A 27,939-nucleotide genomic window follows, 5' to 3' on the forward strand; every position below is an offset into this window, starting at 1 on the left:
TGAAATAAGATTTGCGAGCCTGCAGTGAAGACTACGCCTCCCAGCTTGCACCGCGCCTCCCTCAAGTACAACGCCCTCCATCGCTGGGCCTGGACGTGTACCCAGGCGCTCAAAGCACCTCGGGGATTGTAGTTTTATGGAGGCCCAACCAGTCCAACGGCCCGGAAGCAACCACCGGAAGTGCCGGCCCTAAGAGGTGGAGTCCGGACGGCGGCGGCAGCGGCGGCGGCGGCGGTTGCCAGGAGCCCGCGTTGCCGCCTGAGCACCGTAATATGGCGGGGAGGAGGAGGAGGAGGCGGCGGTGGATGGAGCTGCTCTCAGTCAGTACCAATTGAGCAGTTTGTTTCCTGCCAAGGCCCGGAGCGAGGGGAGGAAAGCTGCCGTGGCCGTGGGAGAACAGGTGTGTGCGTGAGAGGGGCCTTGACTCAGCGGGTCCGGCTGCGAGGCCGCAGGGCGGGCGGAATTGGCGCGCTATCTGAGGGCGGGCTCTGCACGGAACCCGAGCGAAGGTGCCGGGCTCTTGGGCCTCGAGCCTCTGGGAAGGCTCCGGGTGGGCGGAGGCGGATATCCCGGGGGCCGGCGGCACCGGGCGCGGAGGTGATGCTCAGATGCTGGCACCGTCTGGTGGGTGTTCGGGATGGAGCCTTATCAGAGGAGTTGGGGGAGGTGGGCTTGGGGCGCTAGGGTGAGGGCAGAGGGTCCACAGTAAATAAACTCGGGCCAGACCCGAGGAACCACCTCCTGTTGATAAAAGTGGTTGGGCCTTTTTTTTTTCTGGCTAGGGGAGCATCCCCAGGGTGTGCCCTGGCCATTTCTGAACGGCAGTTACCACCAAGCAAAGACCCTAGGAGCGCTGTTTACTCTGCCTTTGCGATTCTCTGGGGGCAGAAGCATGAAGAAAAAAAGGAAATTCTCTTTATTACCCATGATGCTACTGGGTGTTTCCCACCCTTTGCTTCTATCTGGTTATAATCCCAGTTCCCTACCCCCCAGTTTAGGCAAATGGCAGGCGCCTAGAGATTGATTTAGTGGGGAGGGGTCTGGACACAGCAAAATGAGGAAGCTGTTGTCCCCCTTTCCACGTTTTTAAGTTAAATTGAATCTTACCAGGAACCAAGAACTGTCGCTACCCTCCAGGAGTTCATAAACTAGTGAAAAAAATCATAGTCATCATCATCCTCTTCGAAATAAAAGTCGCTCCCATTTATTGATGCTTTCTGCATATTCTACAGTATACTAATGAATCCTCACAGAATCTCTTTGAGATAGATACTCTTGATTATCCCTGTTTTACAAATGAGGAAACTGAGACAGAGATGGTAAGTGAATTGCCGAGAACATACAGCTAGTGTGTGTGCCTGAATAAGAACCTTCCCCTTTATTGCCTCTACAGGAAGTTTGTTTTTAGGATGACTGATGGGTAGACAACCAGCTAACAACTGACAACAAGGCAAGATGTGTTCTGTGTTACTTTTACCATTCCCTTCAGTGACATTTCTGATAGAGCACTGGTGAGGAGTAGGTAGCAGAATCATGAGTCTATGGAGTTTGCAAAGAGGCTTATTTGGGGAAGGATCATCGTCTAAATGGAGAAGACAGGGCATGTCTGAACTTGATGCAGCCAACAAATTATTAATTCAAGTGGACCAGTAATGCCTGCTGGTAAAGTATGGGGCAGCAGATTTGTGGTTGGAGTGGCCTTGTAGTCAAGGCTCCCTTAAAATAAAACCCTTCTCACAGGGGTAATTGTGGCATGAGAAGCGAAGTGCCCTCTTGCTTAATCATATAAGATACAGACACTCGCTTTTTAAATGGGTGCCTTTGCAGTTTAGAGGTACCAGTTTCTCTGAGAAAAGGGTCATCTATGAAACAGTCATTCTCAAAATTCCATTCTTCTTTGCTAGCTTCTTTGCTGTGTAGTCCACTGTCTTCTTTTTTCTGGTTTACATTATTGTTTGAGCTAATTATCCTAATTTATTTATTCAGTATTTTTATGAAGTGCCTACTGTGTACAGACACTGTCCTATGTAATGGGGATTCAGTGGTGAGCAAGACTGAGAAGGTACCTGTGCTTATGGAGCTTACATTTTGGTGGAGGAAGAAAGACAAAAACCAAGGAAATAAACAAGATAATTTCAGATAGTGGTAAGTGCTATGAAAATTGGGAAACAGCAGGGTAGTGTGATAGTGAATGACACAGGGTTAATTTAGTTGGGATAATCAGGGACGGCCTCAGAAGAGGAGACCTCCAAACTGAGACTAAAGGATGAGAATGATCCAGTCATCCTGTAGGGTCACTTGGTAATTTCCATAATCATCATATTAGACTTGTATTTGGATGTTTAATACCTTATTATAGGCTATAAGTTATGCTGTAATAATAATATATTGCTGTATGTCTGCAATATATATGACAAACATATACTGTTTAAGGGATGTGAATTTAACTTTCTGAAGCAATGAGGCATATTTTTTATATGATGTTGTTGAAAGAAATATAAAACTTTTGCCATAAAGATATTTTATTTCCTTAAATTTCCCAGACCTTCCATTCTTTGCTTGTGTGTCCATTGGAAGTATATTACATTAATTGTATGAGTAATCTGTTTTGGTTTCTTGTAATGCTGGATGCATGGGTTGTGTTAAAAAATCTTTTGAAGTATTTTAGTAGAAATGGGGTCATTCGAATTTCTCATATCTTAGCTTATGCCTATTTTGATTGTTAAGATATCATAATGTGGGTTGAAGTCTAGATTAAAAAAGGAGGCCTTGCTATGGTTATCATGCAGTTAAGGTGTTATGTTTTGTTTTTTACTTTTGCTTGTCTTATGAATATAAGTTTGCAAAATAATCTCATTTACACTCTAGAGAACCATTTCTTTGAAATTAAACTCTCAGTTTGCATAAATGGATGTAGAAATAATTAGAATTGATGGGATGGTAGGAGGAAGTCTTGCTATTAATAAGACTACCAGTTGGTCAAAAGTAGCAATATATCTTTTTTCATAATCTAATCATAATTTTGAATGTGATTTTTCTTCATTTCTAACTGTGATATTATTTGTCCCTGATACGTTAGCGTACTAAATTTTTAAGTATCTTGAGGCTTAGGGCAGTATCGTATTGTATCTTGTTTCATGTTTGCATATCCCACGTCATGAACTGAATTTCCCTTCCCTCTCTTTTTTTATTTGTTAATTAATTGTTTTAAAATGAACACTTAAAGAAGCATTATTGTATTATTTTTTCTGTTTTCACAGATCATATCGTTGTTGGTTATGTGTCCAGTGATATCCCTCTTTCCCTTTCCCTTTCCCTTGTTTATTTAAAGGAAACAATGCCAGACATAATGCTATGGAAACAGGCAATCAAATATTTAACACTTGCTACATGAATGAATTTGGTATCTAACCCTTCCTTTTACCTTGTATTTTCATAGCCACCATCACAGGTTCCCAGAAATTGTGAAATTACTGGACTGATTATTTTAAGTGGTTTGGTGATGGTTCCACTTTTTAACAGTAAAGTGAATTAATATGAGAGCCAGTAGATTCTGTTTTCCACTTCCGACTGATTTGCTCAGTTATCATGGAGTCAAATTATATTCTTTAGATATGCAAGTAATAGACTTTGGACTCCATGATAGAAGAAAAAACTTTTAAAAGTAAATATCAGTTTTTATTTAACTAGCCCTTTTGTCTCTTGTTTTGGCTACAAAAGCATTCCAACCTTTGTATTATTTAGGTTTTTTTTTTTTTTTAAATAAACCGTGGTACACATTTTTGTGCTTAGATTTCTTTCTTATTTATTTATTTTGACTGCGTTGGGTCTTTGTTGCCGCATGCGGGCTTTCTCTAGCTGTGGCGAGCGGGGGCTACTCTTCGTTGGGTGCGCAGGCTTTTCATTGTGGTGGCTTCCTCTTGTTGCAGAGCGCAGGCTCTAGGCACGCGGGCTCAGTAGTTGTGGCTTGCGGGCTCTAGAGCACAGACTCAATAGTTGTGGTGTATGGGCTTAGTTGATCTGCGGCATGTGGGATCTTCCCGGACCAGGGCTCGAACCTGTGTCCCCTGCATTGGCAGACGGATTCTTAATCACTTCGCCACCAGGGAAGTCCTATTTAGTTTTCCTTGTGATGTGTAGATAAGTCCTCCTGAAGAAAAGATAATATTATGTTTTACAACTGAAGTTAGGTTGTATAGAACTTTGTTTCCTTTCAGAAGGTTTCATTGCTGAGTTCTTAGTACTTTTCTAAACTAATCACATTTAAAGATTGATTATGTACCAATCTTCAGAAATATTTAATATATGAAGGAAGGCTTGACTGGGCAGGGTCTTGAGGTGCTTTCCTATACCCAAGAATTAGCTCCTGATCAGTGAAACAATTCTGGGAAAGCCAGTTCTAGGAATTGTGAATTCTAGGAATATTTCAATGCCCTACAAATTTGCCAAATAAATTAAGATCTATTTTTGTCAGCACATTAAAAATGGCTTTTTTTCTCTCTTGTAGTGTGATTGTGGGAAGATGGAAGAGTATGAAAAGTTCTGTGAGAAAATTCTTGCCAGAATCCAAGAAGCATCACTAGCCACAGAGAGCTTTCTACCTGTCCAGTCTGAAAGCATCTCACTTATTCGCTTCCATGGAGTGGCTGTGCTTTCTCCACTGGTAAATGTTTTTGATTTTAAATAATCTTTTTTTCCATAGTGAATCACTAAGGTAGTTCACAGAAAAACAAAAGAAAGGCTGGCTTATAAATATCAAAAAGATGCCTGACCCTTTTCATAAGTAAAGAAATGCAAATGAGTTAGCGGTTGGTTTTTCTGGTTTGTTTTTTGCTTTTTTTTTTAACATTTGATTGGCAACGATCTGATAGGACCTAGTATTTCTTAGCTTGTGGGGAGGAGGCACTTAAAATGCACTTTTGCTGAGAGAATCGGTTGATTTTATTTTTTGATGAGCAGTTCGGTAGTGTTTATCAGAATTTAAAAGTGTATATAACCTTTGACTCAGCAATTCCATTTTGGGGAATATCTTACAATTATACTCATCCATGTGCCTGAAGAAGTATGTGTAAGGTTATAGGAGCATTGTTTAAAAGAGCAAAAGATTGATAAACAACCTAAATGTCCATTAGTAATGGGCTAGTTTAACTAACTGGTCCACTTTATAGACTCATTAAAATGAGTACAGTAGATCTTAATGTGTGGGCATGGAAGGATCTTCACAAGCTGCTGTAAATCACTGGACACAGCATGCTCTCAGAGGCAGTATAGAGTAGTAGTTAAAGCCTGGCTCTGGATCCTTCTGGCCTGGATTCAGATTATTGCTCTGCCACTTACCTGCTGTGTGAACTTGCAGGTCCATTTTCTTTATCTGTTAAATGAGGCTAAAAAATAGTGCCTATCTCATTGGGCTGTCTTGAGGAAAACGAACTAATACATTTAAAATGCTTAGAACACTACCTAGATCATAGTAGGTACTCAATATATGCTAACTATTTGGGTTTTTAAATAAGACTGTTATCTTCTTTCTCTGGGGAGGAGTGAGGGAATATCAGATGAGAGGGAAGACGCACTTTTCATCGTGTTTCCCTTTGATACTGATTGAATATTTTATAAATGTATGTGACGTTATTTCAAATCAGAAAATATTACTGAAAGACAGTTTTAAATTTATTTCTTTTTTGTATAGCAGGATTTAAAAGGTCAATATTTTCTGTCAACTTTTTGTAATGAAATTTTCAACCATACAGAAAAGTTGAAAGGATAGTTCAGTGACTACCCACATATCTACCATTTAGATTCAACAATTTTTAACATTTTTGCTGTCTTCACTTTATTGCGTTATTTGCTTTATTTAAAACTTTTTTTGTTTTATTGCTGAGCCATTTGAAAATTACAGATACATGACACTTGTCCCCTAAATATTTTGGTATACAGTTTCTAAAAATAAGGATACTCTCCTACATAAAACTCCAATATCGTATCACACTTTACGAAAATTAATAATAATTTTAATAGCATCTAATATTCTGTTTATATTCAGATTTCTCTATTTGTGCTCAAAATGTCTTTTATAACTTTTTTATTGTCTGGATCCAGTCAGAGTTCACAAATAGCATTCACTTGTTATTTATTTATTTTTTTTCACTTGTTATGTTTTTTAATGTCTTTGACGTAGAACAGTTCCTTAATTTCTTTAAAAAATTGTTCTTTATGATAGTAAATTTTTAAAGAGATCTTACAGAATGCCTTCTATTTTGGATTTGTCTAATTGTTTCCTCATGGTGACATTTAACTTACCCTCTAGTCCCTGTAGTTCCTATAAACTGGAAATTAGCCTAATAGTTTGGTTAGAGTCAGGTTAAACATTTTAGCAAGAATTCTTTGGCGATGATGCCATGTACTTCATATTAAATTAAATCAGAAGTTACATAATGTGTAGTTGTTTGTCTATTAGTAATGTGTGGTTTGAACACTTGCTTCTACAGTGGTGACTGCCATATGACTCTAAAGGTATACATTTTCTTTTCTCTTTTCGATTAGCAAGTAAACTGGAATGATTCTTTGGTACCATGCAAATAAGAAAAGATTTTAAAACATTTTTATCAGCTACTTGATGACATATTGCTTGATTAGTTTAATATAGGCCAAAATGTCTGGGCCTTGTTGTGTAAGGTCTACGACTTCATCAGTTACTTATTTATAAACAAAATCTAATGCTTATGGACCTTAATCCATGATTTTAGGTTGTATTTGATAGTCAAATACTGCAACTTTGAAATAATTTTTTATGACATGTTTTCTATTTGCATAAATCTAAAATAAGTCTTGACTCCTTAACATAGTGACTAAACTTCCCAGGACTTAATAATAAAGACTTAAATCCACACACAAAAAAATAATGCTTGGACGCCTTCAATTTTTTCAATACATTACATTTTTATTGGAGGTTACAATGAAGTGGAACCAAATATGTGTTCTGATTTTGTAGGCAAATAAAACATTATCTGTGTCTTTTATCATTAAACCTTTGGACATTTTCTTGAGGTAGCAAAGAGGTGAATTGTATACTGATTAGAAGATTAGAAACTAAAGAATCTTAACTGAACCAGTGAAGTAAGACATTACCAAAGGAAAATCTCAACAGTAGCCAATAGGGTTAATTTTATCTTTCATTTCAGAGCATTTGATAAGTGAACAGTTTTTTTTTCTTTCAACTTTTTTTTTCAATTGAGAATAATTACTTACAGTAAAATGCACAGATCTTAAGTGTTAAAGTTCCATGAATGCTGGGGACTTCCCTGGTGGCCTAGTGGTTAAGACTCCGTGCTCCCAATTCACGGGGCATGGGTTCAATCCCTGGTCAGGGAACTAAGATCACATATGCCACACAGTGCGACCAAAAAAAAAAAAAGCAAAAAAAGCAGTCCCATGAGTTCTGATATATGGCATCCATTTATAACTCACACCCACACAACATTTTCATCACCACAGAAAAATTTCATATGCTCCATCCCAGTCATCACCCCCAACCACTGTTCAGATTTCTTTCACTATAGTTAGTTTTACCTGTTGCACACATTTTTAATCATTCTGGTTCAAAACTACCTGATTTTATGATATTTTTACATTTATGAGAAATAATTACATATTTATGATGTTTTTCAGCTTAATATTGAGAAAAGAAAGGAAATGCAGCAAGAAAAGCAGAAAGCACTTGATGTAGAAGGAAGAAAGCAGGTTAACAGGAATAGAGCTTTACTGACACGTGTCCAGGAGATTCTTGAAAATGTTCAGGTGTGTAATTTAAGCTCTTTTAAATTATAATTAAGAAATCATGAATTAAGCATTGATGATAATTTTTCAGAAATAAATTTGCCTTAGTAGTTAATTACCAATATACTGTTAAGCTTGAGAATCTTCATAATTTGTGATATTCCATTTCAGTTACTCCAAAGAAAATTCACTTGCTTGTTAGTGGTGCTCAGTACTTGAATCAGAGGGTACTTAGACAATGGACCCATACACTGAGTATAATTGCTTGTTGTCTATGTCTTATGACTCTAAAAACATTGAATTCTCAGTGACAAAATGATAGAATTGGCCATTGTAGTTTACCTCTGAACTAATCAGACTATTGACTCAATGACCTTATTCTCATTCTCTGCTAAAGTACATAACTGTCCCTCATTTTTTTTTCTGGTGAAAATTCTGCTCTTAGATACACAAATGCAATTTAGATTAGATAATAGAATTGCCTAGATGCATCTTAGATACAAATTGAAGCTTTTTAAACAACACATCTATACCTTTGCAATGATTTTTATTTAATTTGAATTTGTATAAACAATGTGTTTTAAGGTCTGGATCATTTCATACTAAAAACAGTGAATTAGATAAAACAAATAATTTCTGCCTTATATAACGCTGTTTCGCTGGTTACATCTTTTAATTTTTTTTATAATCCTAGGGGTTTGTGGTTTGTGTAATTCATACCAGATGATTTATGTACAATGACCCTTAGGCTATTTCCCACTAACTACTACCTTCATTTCTCTGTGGGTAGTAGATTTTAATTTGTTAAGTATAATTACTGCTCATATTGAGTTTATAAAATGTAGTGAGTAGCACAATAAAGGTAGGTTTTTAATTTATTAGATATTTCCTATTATTGGAACAAAAATGGCATATCATTCTTGGTCCACTGAGGGAATATATCAAATATACTACTAATGAGTTTGTTGTTGAGTTTAAAGACTTTCTCTGCTTAATAGCACGTGTACAATGTTGAACTATAGAGTAATGAATTAATTATTCAGATAGAGAAATTTTATATAATACAAATAGATTTCTAAGGTCTGTTTTACCTGATGATTCTGATAGGTTTTGTTGTTGTTGTTATTTAAATTGTCTAACCAAAGGCTTTCTTAGTGATGTACAAAAAGCATGGCTGCTGAATATCACAAATATGAAATGTTTAGCTATTTTGAGGAAATAATTTATTTTACTTAAACCTGCGAACATGTGTCATGAGTATGTATCCCTTTTGTTTTATTTTGATCGTGAGGTTGTGACCAAGTAGATCTTGTTGTACTGTTTATTGTGTAGTACCTGGAAATCATTACATGTCTTGGGATTTGTAAGGTAAAATAGGAGTGCCATATTGCCTAAGAAAAAAAACACATACAAAACAACCTAAAAATCTTTTAAAATTCAGGATTCTGGAGTGTATTCATATGATAATATGATAATGATTTCTGCCAGTTTCATATATGCTTGTATAATGTTTAGAAAACATCCTAGTTCACTTTTTGTTCTTTTGCAAAGTCGAATTATTTACATACAAAATGTAATTTTATTGTTTTCTGTTGGATCTTTTGTGTATACAATTGTTTTCATCTTTATTAAATTTTTAACTTATTTTGCTTGTTCAAAAACTCATTAACAGGTTGCTGTTTTATTTTATTTTTTTATTTTTTATAAATTTATTTATTTATTTTTGGCTGTGTTGGGTCTTCGTTTCTGTGCGAGGGCTTTCTCTAGGTGCGGTGAGCGGGGGCCACTCTTCATCGCGGTGCGCGGGCCTCTCACTGTTGCGGCCTCTCCTGTTTCGGAGCTCCGCGGCATGTGGGATCCTCCCAGACCAGGGCTCGAACCCGTGTCCCCTGCATTGGCAGGCAGATTCTCAACCACTGCGCCACCAGGGAAGCCCCCACGTTGCTGGTTTAAATGATCATCCAGCTAATCAAATTGAAACTTGCCTTAATCAGGTTTTAAGTTGAAGTTTTTCTTATTTTTTAAGTATTAAGCTAGATGGCTGACCTTTCATTTACCACAAATTTGTCTCATCATATAGAAGGATTTTAGTTAAAATTTGGAGTAAGCGTATGGGAGGCAGGAGTCTTGGTACTGCATTATTTTTTTGCTTAATCAGTATCCTGGGCAAGTTAGTCCTTGTTAAAGAGGAATCATCTATGTAAGAAATTTAATTACTTGCTATTTATTTTACACATTATTATCCCTAGATGACAGTTCTCATAGGAGGAGCAGTTGGTGATGTTATAACATATAACCAGAAGAAAGTTGAGGAAAATGCTTCTATTCCAAGATTAAATTGCACATGAGTATATGACTGTATATGTGTGTGTATATGTATGCACATATGTTCATATTTGTATCAGATTAGATAAGTGACTTTTTTCTTTTCTTTCTTTCTTTTTTTTTTTTTTTGCGGTACGCGGGCCTCTCACTGTTGTGGCCTCTCCCATTGCAGAGCACAGGCTCCGGACGCGCAGGCTCAGCGGCCATGGCTCATGGGCCCAGCCGCTCCACGGCATGCGGGATCCCCCCGGACCGGGGCACGAACCCGCGTCCCCTGCATCGGCAGGCTGACTCTTAACCACTGTGCCACCAGGGGATCCCCTCTTTCTTTCTTTCTTTTTGGCCGCACCTGGCGGCATGTGGGATCTTAGTTCCCCGACCAGGGACTGAACGCGCACTCCCTGCAGTGGAAGTGCGGAGTCTTAACCACTGGACCGTGAGGGAATTCTCTTTTAATCTGTTAATAAATAGGCCAGGATGACCAGTAGATGCTTTTTATAGTAATTTGAGCTCCATGTGATATAGAATACCATTGAAAAGGTCATCTGAGTTTTTATTTGTGTTTTCAAATATTAGAACTCTGAATCTTCAGTTTCAGTTGCACTTTAGAAAACAATGAAATCAAAGGCTTTTTGTGTAGTCAGGAAATATTGCTTTTTATTTCTTAAATTTATTTTTATTTGTTTATTTATTTATTTATTGGCTGAGCCACACGGCATGTGAAATTAGTTCCCCAAGCAGGGATCGAACCTGTGCCCCGTGCAGTGGAAGTACGGAATCCTAACCAATGGACCACCAGGGAATTCCTGGGAATAATAATTTTTAAATTTCCTTTTTCAGGTTAGAAAAGCACCTAATGCCTGTGATTTTGATCAGTGGGAGACTGAAACAGTTTACTCTAATTCAGAAGTCAGAAACTTGAATGTTCCTGCTACACTTCCAAATATCTTGCCAAGCCCTACTGAACACTCTACTTTAGCAAAGTTTGAAAAGATACCTGGAATTTTGCCATTGAATACTGAGGACCAATTTAAATCTAATGGGGTAGACTTAGCTAGGGACTCAGAAGAATTCAATTATCTGAAGCAATGTGATAGTTCAAATATTAGCCACGCAGAAAACGAAGCTTCTCTGAAGACCTCCTCAGCAGCTGCACAAGAGCTACTTATTTCTGGTGGTCTCTTTCCAACAAATGAAGAACAAGATCTGTCACTTCTGGGGGAAGTTACTCCCGATCCCTACATAATGAGTCTTCAGAAGCTGATGAAAAAGTCAAAGGAATATATAGAAAGAGAGCAATCTAGACACAGTCTGAGAAGTAGTGCAAAGAGGAGTGTTAGTGAGAGTTATTCAGACAAAGAAAATGATGCTGTTAAAGTGACTGACTGTGAAAAGGAGAAGGCCCAGTTGATGGGCAGGCACTGTGGTTCAGTTATTCCTGACAAACCAAGCCTTAATAAATCAAATGTTCTTCTCCAAGGTGCTTCCACTCAAGCAAGCAGCGTGAATACGTCCATTTTAGGTAGCTTTTCTAAAGTGGACATACCTATACCAACTGGCCATTCTACTGTTTTAGAGCCTGATTCTGATTTTAAACGCATTCCCACTTTTGTTACTGAAAATAATGTTATCAAAAGTCTTACTGGTTCATATGCCAAATTACCTAGCCCAGAGCCAAGCCTAAGTCCTAAAATGCATCGAAGGTGTTCTAGGCCATCATCAGCATGTCATATACTTATAAATAACCCAATAAATGCTTGTGAATTAAGTCCTAAAGGAAAAGAACAGGCAGTAGACTTAGTTGTTCAAGAAACTGATGAAAAAACAAATGTACCTGAAACTGTGCCAGAGTTACCAATTGATTTAGCAGGAGTTTGTTCAAGCAAGGTTTATGTCAGTAAAAATACATCTGAAGCCATACAGGAAATGGTTTTAGGTAAATCAAATCAGGTATGTCAGTCTTCAGGAAGTCAATTAGAAAATAAAGTTATTCATGGACTTGCTATCACGGAAGGTCAGTTAACATCTGATGGGAGAGGACCACAGAAAATGGACAGTACATGTACTGCAGTGGAAAGATTGCATGAGCCATATGCCACCAGTCAATGTATAGTGAGTCAAAACTTTGGAACTGTGAGTGGACTCAAGTCAGCCAATGTGTTAGAGAAAAACTCCTGCAATTTCCAAATGGGACTGAATAAGTCTTACGACGTAAAAAACCCATCTCCTTTACTGATGCAAAACCAGAATACCAGACAGCATATGGACACCCCTGCAGTGTCCTGTGGAAATGAACAATTTTTGGATAACAGTTTTGAGAAAGTTAAACGGAGACTTGATTTAGATATTGATAATTTGCAAAAAGAAAACTGGCCTTATGTCATAACAACTGGAATAGCTGAACAGGAAAGGCAACATTTGCCAGAAAAAAGATACTCTAAGGGGTCTGTCTACATCAACAAGAATAAAATGTTAGAAAGTAGTTCAAAAGGTAAGAAAGCTTCGAAGTGTTTAATATCTGCCAAGCAGGTGGCATCTCTATTTAATACCTTTAATTGATAATTAATAATTGTCATAATAATAATAATTGCAGAATAATTATAATTGTCTTCATCTGTTCATTTATCAGAGAGCATCACTAGCTACAGTTTACTGCCATTTGATAGGCTTTCTTAAAGGATTTTCCTATTTAGATTATGAATCTTTCACAATCCACTTGGTATTATAGAGAATATTGTTAATGACTGGAGGAAAAAGTTCTTGCATGAAACATCACTCATAGTTTTAATCCAGTATATTGCTATGATGTCTTCCTTTTGGACTGTGGTTTCTAATATTTTCATCAGTTTGCCCTTTCATTTGTAATGAGATCTTCATGTAGTTGGCCCTTTAGTAAACACTTTAACACTAAATTATTAGAGAAGATATCACAAATAAGGCTCTGTGAGTAGTGTTTCAAGAGTGGTGTCTTTATTAATGAAAATTATTTCAAATTTCTGTTGCGTCTAGTGTTATATTAACAGTAACTTGTTAAAACATGTCTTCTTTATTACTCCTTACTTTGTTGTCATGGCTCATAGTTCTTCATTACTGATGTGGAAGACATATAAATCAAGTAAATTATGTTTTTAGACACAGACATTTCAACTCTAATTGATATGCATCCTCCTGAAAAAAACTTCGTATTCTGTAAAATTGCACACTAAAAGTAACAAGGGTTATAGGAAAAATAGGGTTGGGTTGGGGCAGACTACGTAACACCTGTGCGACTTTATAAGCACTCTAATAAAAACAGTTGATACCTGAGGAGCCAGCTTGGCTTCTCCAAGTAGATGACACAGCAGGCTGGAAGCTGTCTCGGTGAATACCTAAAGTACACAGACTGACCAAGTGGCAGTTCTGGCAGTGCTTTCACAAGAGGAAGGCCGGTGCCTGTGAGATGAGGCCAGGCATGGAGGCAGCCGGCTTGCTATCAGAGTGGGCAAGGGCGGCAGTGCATCGTGCCGAGAGCTGCCCGTAGCTTGGCTGCCTGCCTCGGGCACACCTCCCAGAGAGGGATCCCCTGGACAGGCACTCATTTATAAAGTTTTTAAGGAGCTGAATGGACTCCAGTTGTTGGCTGAGTGGTCGAGTGGAGGGCCTTTTTCCTTTCTTGCTGAACGTTACAATTCAACTGCTTTTCCAGTCCCCCCTCCCCCGCCTATAAAAAAATTGCACGTGAACAACTGCATATTGTTGTAGCTGAATAAAATGTATTTAGGAACAAATTATCAGAATACCATGGCAGGTAGGACAACTATAATGCGCTTATCTTCAATGAAAATCATTGACTGTGTATTTGGAAAGAAGGATTCTTTGAATTTAGTTGAATTATAATGGATTCCTAAATATCTATGTGCTACATCTGTGTAATACTTGATATTTCAACATTTCAAAGTGTCACACCACTTTCTATTCAGTAAGTTGCATAGTCATACTGATTTAATAAATTTTTTAGTTAGTAATTAAAATATCTAGAATTTTAATATCCAGTCTTTTTTGGAGCCTCAAGCTGAGTAGCTTTATACTGTCAAAGCAACATTTATTTTAAAAAAGTAAAACAAAGCAAAAGTAGAAGCTACAATACCAGAGACCCTGGAGAAGGACAGGAGTGAAGAAAATAAATGGAGGTGAGATGCACATGAGAACCACATTGTGAAGTTAATTGGAGTAAAGAGAATTGGATGGAACACATAGTCTTGGCTTCATCAGTTCAGATCATGATGGGATCTGTCGAACGAGTGGGTTAGGGTGATGAGATACAGACCTTTAGTAGCATGAAATGAGAGGAGGGCAAAAGAGAATGTGATTCAAAGTGGGGACCTGGCTGTATCTTGATTGTACTGGGTCAGATCCAGGAATACTCTCTGGTCAGAAGCGTAATTTAAATTGATGTCATAAAACATCAGATATTACTAAATTTTCTAAATTTGAGGGGACATGTTTCTTTTCAGAAGGTGAGGAGATATTAAAAAGCAAGATGTTAGCTTTCGAAGAAATGCGGAAGAGACTAGAAGAGCAGCACGCCCAGCAGTTATCGCTACTCATAGCTGAGCAGGAAAGGGAACAGGAGAGACTGCAAAAGGTGAGGAATTAAAATGTAGGGATGTAGGGCTGGTGAGTGGAGTTTTGGTCATGTATAGGACACTTATAATTGTTACCCTTGTGTATCTTAATCTAAGGGGGTTATTGATTTTCATACATGGAGAGGTTTTTTTTGTTTGGGTTTAAAAAAAAGTGACTTTGGAATTATCAGGTTTTTTTTAACATCTTTATTGGAGTATAATTGCTTTACAATGGTGTGTTAGTTTCTGTTTTATAACAAAGTGAATCAGCTATACATATACACATATCCCCATATCTCTTCCCTCTTGCATCTCCCTCCCTCCCACCCTCCTATCCCACCCCTCTAGGTGGTCACAAAGCACTGAGCTGATCTCCCTGTGCTATGCGGCTGCTTCCCACTAGCTATTGGTTTTACATTTGGTAGTGTACATATGTCCATGCCTCTCTCTCACTCTGTCCCAGCTTACCCTTCCCCCTCCCCATGTCATGGAGAGTATTTTTATTGCCAAAATGTGAATTAAAATATTTTGATCCTTATCTAAAAATAAATGCATAATTTATCAAAAGGATACTTAATTGAATCCTTGATTCAAAATTTGTAATATTTTTAAAAGGTATTTTGTAAGTAGGTGCTGAAATATGCATTCTGTAAGAGTATATCATAAGAGGAAGGACACTTGTTTTAAGATTATCACATTTTAAAATCAATTAAATAAATTGTCAATTTTATTTGAGGGAGGAGAACCTGAAATAAATAATAATTTGCTGATAACCATACATACTTTTTTTTTTTTAAAGAGCGTTTATTTATTTATTTATTTTGGCCGCATAGCTCACGTGCCTCCGCGGCATGTGGGATCTTCCCAGACCGGGGCACAAACCCGTGTCCCCTGCATCGGCAGGCGGACTCTCAACCACTGCGCCACCAGGGAAGCCCCATACATACTTTTAGCTGAGCCTAAAATACTATTTGGAGATGTAATTAAAAGAGCTACCATATTATAATAAACTGTTAATCTACAGGAAATAGAAGAACGGGAGAAAATGTTAAAAGAGAAGAAGGTGATTACAGCGGAAGCCTCTGAATTGGACATTAGCAATGCTGTGGACTTAGAATGGAGAAAGATAAGTGACTCTGGTTTACTAGAAACAATGCTGTCTCAAGTGGACTCACTCCATTCTTCAAATTCAAATAGTTCTGGTAAATATTAAAAAAAAATCCATTTCCATTTGAAAAAATTATCCTATAGTAAGATATTTTATTTGGCACACTTTAAAATTGTACCTCCTTTCTATAAGTCATTCCACATCCAACCCATGCTATTTGCCAGCTCCTTAGAAACTGGTGAAAAATGAAGTGATAGCAGCAGATCAAAGACCAATGAGCAGGTTCACGAGAAAAGCCACCTTAGCAAGGAAAATATCAGGAAATTTGACTCAGAGCCTGGTCTTTGTTCATTCAAGTAGCAGGTGATATTCTTCAAGTGATAACACAGTTTGCTATCTCCTTAGTGATCTTGAATTACATCTAATTACCCAGTCCCAATAAGAGCTTATCTTCACATCTTCAATTATCCTGAGATGCTGTTTGTGTTGAAAAGATCCATCTGGTGCATATGCTTAAAGTCCATAAATATTTTAAGTCTCCTATGGATCAGTTTCAGAGTTGTTATTCTTAATGAGTGTCATGTTTATTTGGATGTTCTGTGTGTTCTAATTATTTGACATGAAGTATAATACTTTATGTATATTTCTCAAGGTTTCACAAGTTCTGCCCTACAACACAGCTTTGGTTCTGCAAGCGAAGTACCATTCTACCTCTGGGGATCATCAACTAGTGGCTTGACCAAACTCTCAGTAACAAGACCTTTTGGAAGGGCCAAAACTAAATGGTCTCAGGTGGGCAAACTTAAAGATATATGCATGCATGTCTGTCTATATCTTTTCTAAAGAGCTATGTTATCTTAGGTTATACAAGTGAGGCATAAATATTTTGCAATACATCAAAAGCTTAACTTTTATTAAAGATTAAACTACAAAGAGTAAACACACATAGAAGAATTTAGTCATTGTAATAGATTAAGAAAAACAATCTTGAGTATAATGCTCAGATTATTAAAATGTTGTGTCTATCTTATTTCTTCTAGGTTTTCAGTGCAGAAGTACAAGCAAAATTTAACAAAGTAACTGCAGTAGCAAAAGGATTTCTTACTCGTAGGCTCATGCAGACAGATAAACTGAAACAACTTCGACAAACTGTAAAAGTAAGAGGATTGTGTAAATTGTATTACATTTCTGTCTCAGTTTCTATCAGTGTTGTGACAGCTGAGTTGACAAATTAGTTCAGAACTTAGGCAGATCAAACATTTTTTAGTCACATAGGCTGTTTTTGAAATTGATTAATCTCATTCAGATAATTTTTTAAAATATGTAAACGAAGTAATTTGTGCATTTTTTTGTCTCACTTTAAAGTGAGTGCTGTTTGACTTCTGATGTAATAGTTTTGTGTTCTTCATTTCGTTTTGACTGAGAAAAAGAACAAAAGGAAACTCCAGTGATCATGAAATCTTTCTAGAAAAATGAAGGAGCATTTCTTTCAGGATACTATGGAATTCATAAGAAGTTTTCAGTTGGAAGCACCATTAAAGAGAGGTGTTGTTTCAGCACAAGATGCTTCTCTTCAGGAAAGAGTGTTAGCTCAGGTAATGCATGTATCCTCAAGGCTCTTAGGGAATGGAAATGTTTTATTTCTCTACCTTCACTGAACCACTGAAAGTAGGTTTCAATGAAAACTTTAACCTTTTTCTCTAAATAAGAGCATACGTAATACTACTGACCTCTAACCTCATCTTTTTAAATGGGTATATTTTCTTCTTTTGAACTTAGTTGCGAGCTGCCCTGTATGGTATTCATGACATATTCTTTGTAATGGATGCAGCTGAAAGAATGTCTATTCTACATCATGATCGAGAAGTTCGCAAAGAGAAAATGCTCAGGCAAATGGTATGTTACATGACTTTTAAACTAGTGAGTGAAAAAACCCCTCTATTTCTTTTACACTCACAAATTATTTCTGTTACCAAATGTGTGGGTTTTCCCCCCACACCAGATCTCTGACACCAGCTGGGTGTCCTACAATTCAATTCAGTTCTGATACCATCTACCCGGAGTTAGTATCAGATCCTACATGTCAAGGAGGCAGTCTTATGAGACTGCCCCCACTTCAGATGCCAGTCTCATTAAATAAACCTTCAGGAAAAAATAGGAAAGAATTTTTGTACTTGTTTAGATACATATTAATTATACATGTTAATTCAAGGGTTAAGTATATTTTATTAATAATTATGTTGCTTCTGACCAACTAGCTATAAAGTGGGGTTCCCATGACTCCCTCCTCGGGTTTGAAAATTTTTCTAGAATGGTTCACAGAACTCAGGGAAACATTTGCTTACATTTAATGGTTTATTATATAATAAAGGATACAGTAACAGATACAGATGAACAGCCAGATAGAGAGATGCATAGGGCGAGGTGTGGAAGGGTCCTGAGAGCAGGAGCTTCTGTCCTGTGGAGGGTGTGTGCCACCTTCCCAGCATGTGGATGTGTATTTTAGGGTTTTTATGGAGGCTTCATCACGTAGGCATGACTGATTATTGACTCAATCTCCAGCCTCTGTCCTGTCCCCAGAGGATAGGGGGTGAGGCTGAAAGTTTCAAGGTTGTAATCGTGCTTGGTCTTTCTGGTGACTAGCCCTCATTCAGAGCCCACCAAAAGTTGTCTTATTAGAACAAAAGATACTTTAGGGAATTTCCCTGGCTGTCCAGTGGTTAAGGCTCGGTGCTTTCACTGTCGGGGCCTGGGTTCAAAAAAATTGCTTCTATCTCCTGGGAAATTTCAAGGGATTTAGGAGCTCAGTGTCAGGAACCGAAGTCAAAGATCAAGCATTAGAACAAAAGATGCTCCTATCACTCAGGAGATTTGATTAAAAGGGTTTTAGGAGCTTTGTGTCAGGAACTGGGGTCAAAGACCAAATATTAATAGGAACCAGGGGCAGATCAATCGATTGATTGATCTATCTATAATTACTTCACATTGAGGTTCTTCTGGGTTTGGTGTAATTGATACTAAATATCATTCTTTATTGACTTTAGCGCCCATCCTACAATTCTTTTTTTTTTTTTAATATTTAGTTATTTCTGGCTGAGTTGGGTCTTCATTGCTGTGCACAGGCTTTCTCTAGTTGCGGCGAGCAGGGGCTACTCTTTGTTGTGGTGCACGGGCTTCTCATTGTGGGGCTTCTCTTGTTGCGGAGCACAGGCTCTAGGTGTGTGGGCTTCAGTAGTTGTGGCTCGCGGACTCCAGAGCGCAGGCTCAACAGTTGCGGCGCACGGGCCTAGTTGCTCCGCACGGGCCTAGTTGCTCCGCGGCACATGGGATCCTCCCGGACCAGGGCCCAAACCTGCGTCCCCCGCATTGGCAGGCGGACTCCCAACCACTGCACCCCCAGGGAAGCCCCCATCCTACAATTCTTAAAACAGGTAGTTCCCAGGATTACCAATAATATTTAAATCTGTAGACAAATTTAAAAGAAATTGGCGAGAATTACATACTGTTTTTGGGATTAGATTTTTGAGTTAAGTGTTGAATATTACTTGGATGACTCATAAAAAACTGTCCGCTGCTCCTGATTGAATTTCCTTGAAACTGTCATGTACATTTTACCTCTTTTGGAAATCAGAGTTAGAAAAGAGGCTCCAAATTAATTTGAAAAACAGTTGATCCTTGAACAACGTGGAGGCTTAGGGGTGGCCCACAGTCAGAAATCTCAGTATAACTTCCGACTCCCCAACAACTTAACTACTAATAGTCTACTGTTGACCAGAAGTCTTACCAATAACATAAACAGTCAATTAACACATATGTTATATATGTATTATATACTGTATCCTTAAAATAAGTTAGAGAAAAGAAAATATTAAGAAAATCATAAAGAAAATACATTTATAGTACTGTACTGTATTTATCAATACCATAATTTATGTTGTCTGTTTATAAGATAAATCATGTCTGTTAAGTACCTACATCAATACTGTCTTATATGATACAAAACACTGTAGATGTTACATGTATTACTAACATTAGACATCAAAAATGAAAAGATAAAAAAAATGAAAAGATAATGTGAAAAACAAGTTCACATTTATTTACAGTTGTAACAATTCATGCATTGATAATGAGGAAGCAGCAATATGTTTGATTTATGGGAACCTAGTGTAATCAATATGATTGCTTCACAGTAGCCTAGCCTGTACACTAAGGAATAAATTGTTATAATCATGGCATACAGTGTTGTCATATTCATAATACAGTATTGGAAACAGTGTTACATTAAAAAAAAACCCACATACCTGTGATGATAGGCTGTAGTTGAGAGAGAAGAGAGGGAGAGGGAGGCACAGAGAGAGAGAAAGAGCGAGAGGCCTGCATACTGAATGGTAATGTAACTCTTTGAAAGCAGTTATAAAACAGTAAGAAAACTGACACATTAATTTTATATTAAATATCACTCACCTTATGCTTATGTAAGGATAGACTAGTATATACATATATTTTATGCATTCATGACATAAATTTTTTTTTCATATTTCTAGGTTATGTGGTTCATCTGTGAGTTTTTTAAAGTCATAAATCTCCAAAAAATTTTCCAATATATTTGTTGGAAAAAAACCTGCATGTAAGTCACCTGTGCAGTTCAAATCTGTGTTGTTCAAGGGTCAACTGTATATCAGAGTGTTGGAGATCTGTGGTTTGAATCAGTGATCTTAGTGTGGTTGGCAAAAGAAAAGCCAAATTTATACCATTTCATTGGGAAAAATAATTTTAATTATTTAATTAAAAAAATTAGACTGCTTCAATTGTAAAGACTAAATTAAAGTTCAAAATGCCAGTAAGAGAAGCTTTTCCATGCAATTTGAGATCATTCAATACTATACTTTAGTGGTATTACTGGTACCACTAGAGCTTTATGTTACTTTTGTATTTTAAAGGATAAAATGAAAAGTCCACGAGTGGCTCTTTCAGCTGCAACACAGAAGTCTCTTGATAGGAAGAAGTACATGAAGTAAGTTTTTTTCATGTCTTGTCATATTCTAATTTAATTATTATCAAGCCAATTAATTTTAAGCAACTGTTGGTTTGTATATTCAAATTAGAAATGAATTGTTAACACTTCTGCAGCTGAGGTGATAGAAATCCCTTTATATAAATAGTTTTATTAAAATCAGGTGGTAAAATCTGATTTTATCTTTAGATAAATGTATTAACTAATAAATTGGTCAACATTCAACTTGTGTAATTGATAGCTAATCAAGTAATCTTAAAAATACTTAATCCTTATATTCAGTGTTAATTTTATATCTTTTAAATATATTCTTTTTCAAATATCCTAAAGACTTCATAGCAGGAAAAACTTAATGCAAATAATATTCTGAAACTATCCTATTAAAACTCTTCTTTCTTGAAATTTGTCTTTAGTATGCTTATTACAGCTCTTTCAGTAGTGCACCAACTTTGAAATGATGATTTGTTTCTGTCATCCTGTATCACATTTGTAATCATGTGTTTTCCCCCTTTCTAAATACATTATTTGTGTGTCCTTATTTTTATATTGTGTTAGAGCTGCAGAAATGGGAATGCCAAATAAGAAATTTTTGGTTAAGCAAAATCCTTCTGAAACAAGGTGAGAAAAATCACTTAGTCTCAGTAAGAGGCTATTTTTAACTTTTAAGGAAAAGAAAATCTTATAAATCCCAAGCTTGTTTTTTGTTGGCTTTGTTCTACTTTACATCAGTAAATCTCTCCCTGTTGGGGTGGAGGGTCACAGAGTCAGAATCCATAGTAACACCTGGTCATATACATGGTCATGTGCCAGACCAGATGTTCCTGGAGCTTTCTGTAGGACATGCTATCTCTGATGGAAATTTGAGCCCCGTATGTCCTGAGTTCAGTCTGCAGTCCAAGGGGTCTTTGATACTTACTTAAAAACCTTAGAAAGCTAGCTTAATGTTTCTGACGTGTTTTCTGCTCTTACAAGAGTGATGTTTTGTTTCTCAGATGTTTGAAAGGAAAAATTCCTTCTGTAAAGTACATAAATAAATTATCTAAAAGCACAAGGATTAATACTTGTGTTAGACATCTCTTTCCTGATAAAAAAACCGAGGTTTGTTCTCTTGGTGAGCAAATAAGCACTATATTAATACACTTTAATCAATTTGTTTTGCATTGTGATAATGTATAGGCCAAATCGTTGCATCGTTGACTTCTGCCTCACTGTTTCTTTCATCTGTTGAAAGAAAGTGGGGGAAAAACTGAATTTATCCTATTGAATTAATTTTTTATTTACCTTGTCAACAGAGTCCTTCAGCCAAATCAAGGACAGAATGCACCTGTTCATAGGCTACTGAGTAGACAAGGGTAAGAATTCAACACACATGGGTATTTAAAAATATTCAAATCAAGATTAGCTTTGAGAGGGATTAGCTTTTTATATAAAGGATAACTATTTTCAAATGTGATCTTTTTATAGTATTAGGAAGAGCTTTTAACGTTTTGTTCAAAGATAACCCTTTGATGTACTGTTGTGTATTAAATTTTAATTATCATCTTATGTTGGCGTGTTTTTACTTTTCATTTCATACCATTTTGCTCATTAAATAATGTAAACATCCACATAGTAAGTTCAACATCACCAAAGTGTTTCTCCAACAAAGCATAAGTCATGGTTATAGTCTCCTGACGAAGGGAAAGGTATAGTTTCTTTACTGTGCACATGCATGACTTAATTCTTTTCAAGCTTATTTGTGCTTTGAACGGTTGATGCAGTATGGTTGCTTTTTTTGAATGTTGAACATTTAGAACTTAACGCAAGTGACTTATTAATTTTTTTATATTCAATTAGAACCCCTAAGACATCAGTGAAGGGGGTTGTGCAAAATAGACAGAAGTCTTCACAGAGCAGAGTGCCTAACAGAGCGCCTGTTTCAGGTGTGTAGCAAACGAATTCCTGAAACCCATTCAATAGAAAGACGTGCACAAGCTGCCCCATGACCCAGGCCATACCAGCGGGATAGACTGTCTTTCCTTGCCACCATAATTTTGGCATATTCACCGTCATTCCTACTAGTGATCATTTGTATTAGTATTTTGCGGCAGTCAGGAGATCTTAGTGAAACTGTGGTTGCAATCTTGATTTCTGTAAATTCCGTGGAGACACTATGTATTTTTTAATCTGAAAACTTTGTAGAATTATACATGCTTAACTCAGAAAAGTTTTTATAAATGAGTAAAATATAATGATCTGATGTCTAAATCTGTGCATGTCTATTCAGCTTTGGGAAAGTGTATCACCCAGGAATATTTGTATCTGCACATAAGGGGAAGAATTTCTCTCTGACCACAAGGTCACATGTGAATATGCCAAATGGGAGGGGGTGAAGTCTTAATCTTTTGCTCAATAAGGAGCTTGAGCTAAATTTCTCTTTATGTTCATTATTTGAGAATTATTTAAGGGCTAAGCCAAAAAGTGTATTTTAAAATCCTATTTATGGTGGCAAAAAGACAAATTCAGTGTTGAGCTAATGCAAAACCCTTAAGCTAATGTTTTAATATTTTTTAGGTGTCTTTGTTAAGACACTGTGATAACTCACCAAAAATTATGTGATCCATTAAAAATACTTGCAGAATGCTTTGCTTTAACTAGACTGATTTCTAAACATTTAAAAGAAACCTAATCACCAGGCAATTAAAATTAAATCTTTAATCAATTCTAGTCTTCTCATTAATACACCATTAGTCATATTTTAGAGCTTTTACTACTAAGTAATTTTCTCCAAATTAGGAGGGAATAAGCAACATAAATTTTTTCATGTTATTCACATAAGTTCAAAGAGGGAACAAGATATTGATCACAACTTTGAATTGATTGCTCACCTTTTGCATGTATATATAGTGAGTTTAATTCATAATGTTGAATATATAGAGGATAATTTAAAAGGTCATCTTTTGGAATTCACTGTGAGTGACAGTCAATGGAGTTGTTTTAAAGGGGATTACAGAGCTGAAAATCCTGCTTATTCCAGAGGTAGAATCAGCTGGTTTGAAAGATAACCATTTGGAAGAACTCAGACCAAACATCAGACCTGTTGCTTGTGAAGTTACATGGAATTTTAAGACATTTTCCATTTTTCCTCGTTAGTGTTGTATATTGTAATAAATCCTAGCTAGTTGGCAAATCATTGAGGAATTAGTATTGCTTTGCCTAATGTTGTCTATTGCCCAAGTGACTACTCTCCATATTCTTTTCTCATGCATTTCATCTCCACTATTTGTCACCTGTGAATCTATAAGTAAAATAGCAACTACTGTTTCTATTCAGTAATACGCAACAGTATAAAGGATGAATAGGAAGTCATTGCAGTTAATGTGTACAATGAAGTTTAGTATCTAGAACTATTGTGGTTTAATTGCATTGCAACATAATTATTAATAAAAATGTACTTAACCCTTGAATTAACATGTATAATTAACATGTATCTAAACAAGTACAAAAATTCTTTCCTAATTTTTCCTAAAGATTTACTTATACATGAGTGCATATTTAGACAATTGAAAAAGACTAAAGAATTTTATCCTTTTACATAAACTGAAAATTTGGCTTATGACTAAAATTCTACTATGAATCTCAACACAGGGATCCATAGTTGCTTTTGAAAAGATTATTCTTTCCTCCTTAAATTTTTGATGGCCTGGATTATGTTTCAAACAAATTTGAAATTATGCTTTGATATGACCTACATGGAGGACAAACCTTTTATTAAGCATTTTATAGAAAACTCATTTTTATGTTGATAGACTATCATATTCTTTAGACTGAAGTACAATTCTAAGGCGTTAAAGTTTGCTGCAAAGCAATTAAAGTTGTTTATAGTTTTTAGAAACTAAATTGCAGTCTCTGATCTCATATATGTTTTAAAACATTCATTTGATGTCTTGTGCTTGACTTAAGAGTTTATAGTGAAATTCAGAAATTGCTAATTAAAGCAGAGTAGGAGGTAGTAATGCAAAATGGTTAAGTAAAACAATGAATCAGGTAGAATTGGGTTCTCAGAGTTTCTGCTTCTAGCTCTGTTACTTACACAGGTGACTTACTCTCCTATGTCTCAGTTTTATTATTGTTAAAATAGTAGTAACAATTTTGACCTCGTGATTATTTTACATAAGGATTAAATATAATAATGTGTTTTGCTTAGCTCAGTGCTTGGTGCATAGTGAGCACTCATTAAATGGTATCATTACAGAAAAACTAACATTGAGAAATAATAATAGTTTTGCTCTATTTTTAGGAGTATATGCAGGAAAAATCCAAAGAAAGCAGCCAAATGTTGCGACAACTTAAGAAGACAACATTCATTAGGATAAAAAAGGGGGGAAGGGTTAGGATCCATATTATTTTCCCTGCTCACGACTTTTTATTTAACTCTGGACTCTGTTTACACAGGCAAAGTGATGCCAAAGGGCTGAAAAATCATCTGGATATTTTGGTCAGCCTGGCTAATCCCATCCCCCCCACCGAATTTTCCTCTTAATATCGGTTTCAGGTGAAGACAAATTAGTGTTTAGTAATTGGCTCATTTCTGTCCTTAACCTGCACAAACATAAGTTTGTTTTATTACTCAGGTGTCCGCTGAGAACCTTTTTGTAAACTTAAAGGACATTTGCGTTTATTTCTATAAAATATTGAAAAGGTGTGATAACTTATAAATAAGTTCTGAAATATAAATTTCATTAATCTCTGCACACTGATTGCTGAATTTGATAAACTAGATACTGTTCTGTTTGAGGGGAAATTATTGCAGAAGAATGTTTTTCCCCGGTTTTGTAACTTTGAAAACTCTGATTAATCTCTCATATTCTTGGACTTACAGTGTAACCACATAGGATAGAACACTTGCCTGTTGATTGTGGTCTACCTAAAATTCACCACAGGAGTAGCTGGGCATCACCATTTTGGTCATAGGTACACATTCCTCTCAGCAACTAGTTGTCTCACAGAAATGTTAGGCTTAATGTATGTTAATAATGTATGTTACCCTAGTACTATTAGAAACGTTTCTATTAAATTATAAAATCTTTCTGTGGAGGGTATAACAAATTTGGGGAAGATAGCACAATGTTCTTAAATGTAGTAGCGCTTAGGAATGAATGCATTATTACATCTATTTCTTTAAAATAGAATAACGTGTTGCATGCAGTTACATTTTCTATTTAGTCTGTTTATTTCTTCATAGTCTGCTTTTTTTAGCATGCTGGATTTAGGGGAGAATAAAGGGCTATACAATATGATAAATTCAGATTTTCAAATGGGATAATAATACTGTCTAGTTTAAAGTCTGCATTACATAAGAGGCACTAATGTTTAAGGTTTTTCATCACTTACATAATCATTTAAAATATAAACCAAAAAGTGTTACCAAGGGAACATGATTTTATGAAAAAGAATGTCACTGTTAATTTATCATGCCATCTCCAAAAGGGCTTTGTGCTTCTCACATAAAATTGGGAACATTTATGTGTACATTTAATCTTTCTAACTTAAATTTTAAAAAGATACTGGTATTTTGAAAATGCAGACTATATATATATATTCTTAATATTCTCTTAAGAATGTCGAGATAAAGATTGTTTTCTTCGATTTTCCATTCCATTTAAAATTTAACTTTTACATCTAGCTGTAGACAGAAAATAGTAATCTACTCTGGGTGTAAACTTGATTTTCTTTATTGAGATGTATCATTTATTTAATGAGTGAATCAGAAAATTAGAAATAGAACACAGTCAAAAATGTCTGAGTTACCAATTTATATTTGTGGGCAAAGTGTATCAAAATTATCTTAATATGATAAATTGTGCTTTATCATTCTGAAAACTCAGGATACAGCTTACTCAGATCTTGTGGGTCTTTCCAGTATGAAAGATAGATGCTAAAAGTTTTGTGTACAGTAATGCAAATTGGCTACAACAAATAGTATGTTTCAGAGATAAAACTAGTTTTAGATTAAGGATGCAAAACTTGAGTGTTTTTTTTAAGGATAAAAGCTTGTGTGTTTTATAAATTTTTTTAATGTTCACAGCTTTTTCTCATAAAAGTGCCAGACATTGTTTTGTGCTTTTAATGGATTTTTATTTATATATATTATTTTTGTTATTTTTTCTTTGAGTGGAATGTCCATGAATGTAAATTATATTTATTTTTATACTTTAATTTTAATTTTCACTAGTTTTGCTTCTAGGCAAAAGGCAAAATAAACTTTTCATCTTAAAAGAAATCTCATTTGATTTTTTATTTACCAAAGAAAGGACTTTTGAAAAGTATGTGGCCAAGACATTAATATTGTAATATGATAATTTTTTACAAGACCCATGAAAGGTATATCCCACTATTTAATATGTAACCTGTAACATTAGCCCCCTGGCATTTGATTTTGCATGAGTTGGACTTTTCAGAGGGCAAAAGTTCACTGGAGCTGGAAATGTCTTAGCTGGATCGAATGGGAGAGAATGCTCAGGTTGAAGCTCACACCAAGCTGCTGACTTGTACAGCGTTAAGAATCCAACCACTGCTGCTGCCTGGTCATCTAACGTGAGCATAGTCCAATGGTCCTCATTTTTACCTCTTGTCGAGGAGATACTACATTTGATAATCTACAAGGCAGTGTGAGAACAGCCTCTCCCTTTTCCAGTGGCCACCCTTTGCTCTTGTTTATTATGTACATTGACTGGGAACTCTTTATTACTCATACTGAGCTGAAAACAAGGACCCATTCTGGAGATGAAGATCTTTTTTTCTGTCAGGTGTCACTGTCCCATGAACAACCACACACAATCCCCCTCCTACCCCCAAATGAAGAGTAATAGTTATAAAAAAAAAAATAAGCAAGTGAAGTTGGAATGCTATCTGTAACAGACCATAGTGGGCATACATGTAGGTTATAAAAATTAAAAAAAAAAAAGACTTTCAGTCATGGAATGCAGCAAATCCGATTGGGGTATGGTGCAGTGGAGTCACATCGGTTAGGTTCTAAAGGACAGCTCTGAGAACAAATACCATGTCTAACCAAAATTATACTTGACAGTAAAATATTACCTTTTCACTTATTTATTTAATCTGTTCCCTTT

The 27,939-nt window shown here is 36.2% G+C and overlaps 1 protein-coding gene across 4 annotated transcripts; it reads left to right on the plus strand.

Moving 5' to 3' along the window:
• Positions 1-225: 225 nt before the first annotated feature.
• Positions 226-27,322, plus strand: CCP110 (centriolar coiled-coil protein 110). Of its 4 annotated transcripts, XM_079944533.1 has the most exons (16): positions 226-400; positions 1,987-2,145; positions 4,508-4,663; positions 7,669-7,797; positions 10,942-12,592; positions 14,595-14,725; positions 15,730-15,907; positions 16,466-16,605; positions 16,854-16,970; positions 17,307-17,408; positions 17,593-17,709; positions 20,754-20,827; positions 21,383-21,445; positions 22,120-22,179; positions 22,664-22,749; positions 25,107-27,322. In XM_079944533.1, the coding sequence occupies exons 3-16, from the start codon at positions 4,523-4,525 to the stop codon at positions 25,157-25,159; spliced, it is 3,042 nt and encodes a 1,013-aa protein (XP_079800659.1). In that variant the 5' UTR covers positions 226-400; positions 1,987-2,145; positions 4,508-4,522; the 3' UTR covers positions 25,160-27,322. The 4 variants fall into 4 exon arrangements, with proteins under 4 accessions (XP_079800659.1, XP_079800662.1, XP_079800661.1 ...); XM_079944536.1 differs by lacking the exon at positions 22,664-22,749 and having other exon boundaries at positions 25,090-27,322; XM_079944535.1 differs by lacking the exon at positions 22,664-22,749.
• Positions 27,323-27,939: the final 617 nt, after the last annotated feature.

Source organism: Stenella coeruleoalba, assembly GCF_951394435.1.
Source record: "Stenella coeruleoalba genome assembly, chromosome: 15".
Classification (NCBI taxonomy): Eukaryota; Metazoa; Chordata; class Mammalia; order Artiodactyla; family Delphinidae; genus Stenella; species Stenella coeruleoalba.